This window comes from Dipteris shenzhenensis, chromosome 25 (assembly GCF_047967505.1).
Source record: "Dipteris shenzhenensis isolate YYH24624 ecotype China chromosome 25, Dip_SZ_1.0, whole genome shotgun sequence".
NCBI lineage: Eukaryota > Viridiplantae > Streptophyta > Polypodiopsida > Gleicheniales > Dipteridaceae > Dipteris > Dipteris shenzhenensis.
The window spans coordinates 49,247,699-49,250,243 of record NC_141620.1 but is presented as its reverse complement, the minus strand read 5'-3'; the positions used below and the strand labels follow the sequence as shown (position 1 = coordinate 49,250,243).

General features: G+C 45.8%; 1 protein-coding gene across 1 annotated transcript; it reads right to left on the bottom strand.

Moving 5' to 3' along the window:
* Positions 1-1,438: 1,438 nt before the first annotated feature.
* LOC147886001 (protein DMP4-like) lies at positions 1,439-2,059 on the bottom strand. The gene has a single exon (XM_087396268.1). It carries the CDS (start codon positions 2,057-2,059, stop codon positions 1,439-1,441), a length of 621 nt encoding a protein of 206 aa, XP_087252394.1.
* Positions 2,060-2,545: the final 486 nt, after the last annotated feature.

Here is a 2,545-nt window from a genome sequence, read left to right as displayed (position 1 = left end):
ATCTAATACAATCTTGATGATTGTGTTGTAGTCATCCATTTCCATCTCTTCTTTCCTCCCCCCTTGGATTTTGCTATATCACCGTAAGATAGCACTTTGCTTGGTTTTGGTATAAGCTTAAGGAAAAACTTCATGTGTTGCAAGGCATGTGGCTCAAGTGAAATAGAGGCCACATACTCTACTTGGCTTCTATGTGGAATTTCAAAAAAATGCAAAAAGAAAAAATAGGAAGAGGGTTGTGCCAAGTCCTATGGGCAGAGGAGGAAAATAAGAGGTGACTTCATTATGTTCCATGGGATGCAATGAAGCTTTCCAAGCTTTAGGGAGAGATGGGGTTACTAGATGTAGGGATCAAGAATAAGGCTCAGCCTCATGGGCTGATAATCTAAAATGGTTAGCTAGGTTGGAACCTAGCTTGATCTTTACTAATGCGGTAGAATCTTTAAGATTTCTAGTTCATAGATTCTCTTAAGGATGGGTAGATCTTGGAAAGAGTTGGAGGGGAGATCAAGGGTTAGAGGAAATTCCACCCTACCTTAGAACATATGGTGGAATAGAGTAGTTTCAAAGCATGGAAATCCCTTGGCTACCTTTTATTTGTTTAGTGCAAGAAGTCCTTAGAGAAAAGGGATTAGTCTTGGGGGGGAACCGGGAAATAGTAGTGCTACAGATTTGTTCTCAATGGACTCATCGCATATGTTATTTTGGCGCGTTTCTCTACTAGAGGAAGTGTTAAGATGCATCCTCGAAGGCTGGCCGAAAACCATGTCATCTAGTTGCGCAAGTACGCTCACAACCTCCGATGCATCTCGCACCCTTGCTCATGTTTGCCGCATAAAGCCTTAGGTCAAGTTGTCAACTTAGGGAGGTGTGGTGTAGTGACACGTGTCTTGTGACACATGGCAGGCCGCGGGAGTCGTGCAAGTTGTCACCGAAGTTGTAACCGTCCTACAATTCAAAATAGTTACGAGCTAGGAGGGCAGCGAGTCTTGTGTCATCTTCTCTGTACTTCTCAGCATTTCACAACATCAACACATCGTTAAAAAATTTAAAGCGTGAATCACAAATGCATGTATTCACCCACTAGTAAGAGTTTCCCATTTCAAGCGTAAGTGAGCACCTGTTCTTATTATGCTCCCATAGTAGGAGCTAATTTACCAATCTTAGTAAACCAGACACAAGTGGATGAAGAACGCGACGACACTTACAAGGTTTTAATTGAACCCATTACACCGGAAGGTTGCTTACGATGCTAGAAACTTGTCATCTTGGTTGGTCACATGCATTTCCAAATGAGTGATTATTGTTTAGGAATATTGACGAGTCCACAGAAGAGCTTTTTCTGAAAGACAAATAATTTTTGTGGCATTACTGTAATTGGACGCTGCTGAACTTCGAGAACCGTTTGCTGTGATTCGAAGTAAGATCTAGACAGATCTTAGTCATCGGTGTGTTGGACGAGAGCCGCAAGGTTGCCCAAGGGCACGTCGTAACCTCTTCGTTGGGACGGGCAGAGGATGAAGAACAAACTTGCAACGAATCCAGCAACCAAAGGGACGGAGCTCTGAAGGCGGACAGGCATATTGGGGAAGAAGCAATCTTTCACATTGGGCGTAACGAGGCTGGACGCGGCAAAAACTGAAAGGGATAAGAACGCATGCACGAAGTCTATGGCTTGCAGTCTGTACTTGGCGGTATCAAGTGAGCTGCTGTTGGCGAGGTGAGGAACCCACAGGCCTCGAAAAGTGGCAATGCCATGGTAAAGTTTGCCGTTGGGAGTTCTGAATGTGTCCGTGAAACACAAGATGAAACACGAAAGGGCACAGAAAGCCAGCAGCCCACTAGTCATGATCCTTTCGGCAGTTGCGCATTTGCCTCCGTTGGACACGATAGGGAGCAAGAACTGAAAGAAGAGGACTGTCCCTGTGGGAAGAAGGTTTGTCAAATGGCCTGCACTCTTTATGGCTTGGTTAATGGCCTTCACAATCCGGGTCTCTTGTGCTTGAAGCTCCTCATCGGTAATTTCAACAGGATTGAGCTGCTCCCGCGCGTCGTCCATAAGTGTGCGGTCGGCGAAACCTACGGGAGTGGATTATGTTGCGAAGGGGGAAGCTAGGAGGAGGCGATCGACAAGAAAGCAGATACATTCTCGTAAGAAGGAAGGCGGATATGTAATGGCCAAGAACTTCTAGCGTAGCAGTTAAACTGACGTAAAGATACTTAGCGCTCAAAACGTCGTCCACCGGCCCGTCGAAGCTACTCTCTCTCGCGCGCTATATTGCAAGCCTAAGTCAGCTATTTCAACAAACAGGAGCAGCTCAACTCTTGCGCGATACTACATTGCCCCAGATTGCAGAAACGGTGGGAAAACTAACTACGCGGTTTTGTGAAGATCAGCACTCGCCTTGTCTTCGCTCTTTGTTTCTCCTCACTTCGAAACGGCCGCATGCACCGTTTTTTGAGCGCGCTCTTACTCCAAACAGACTTCCTTACACAGTTTTATTTTCATCCCTTACGCGATACTACATTGCCCCAGAGATCGGCA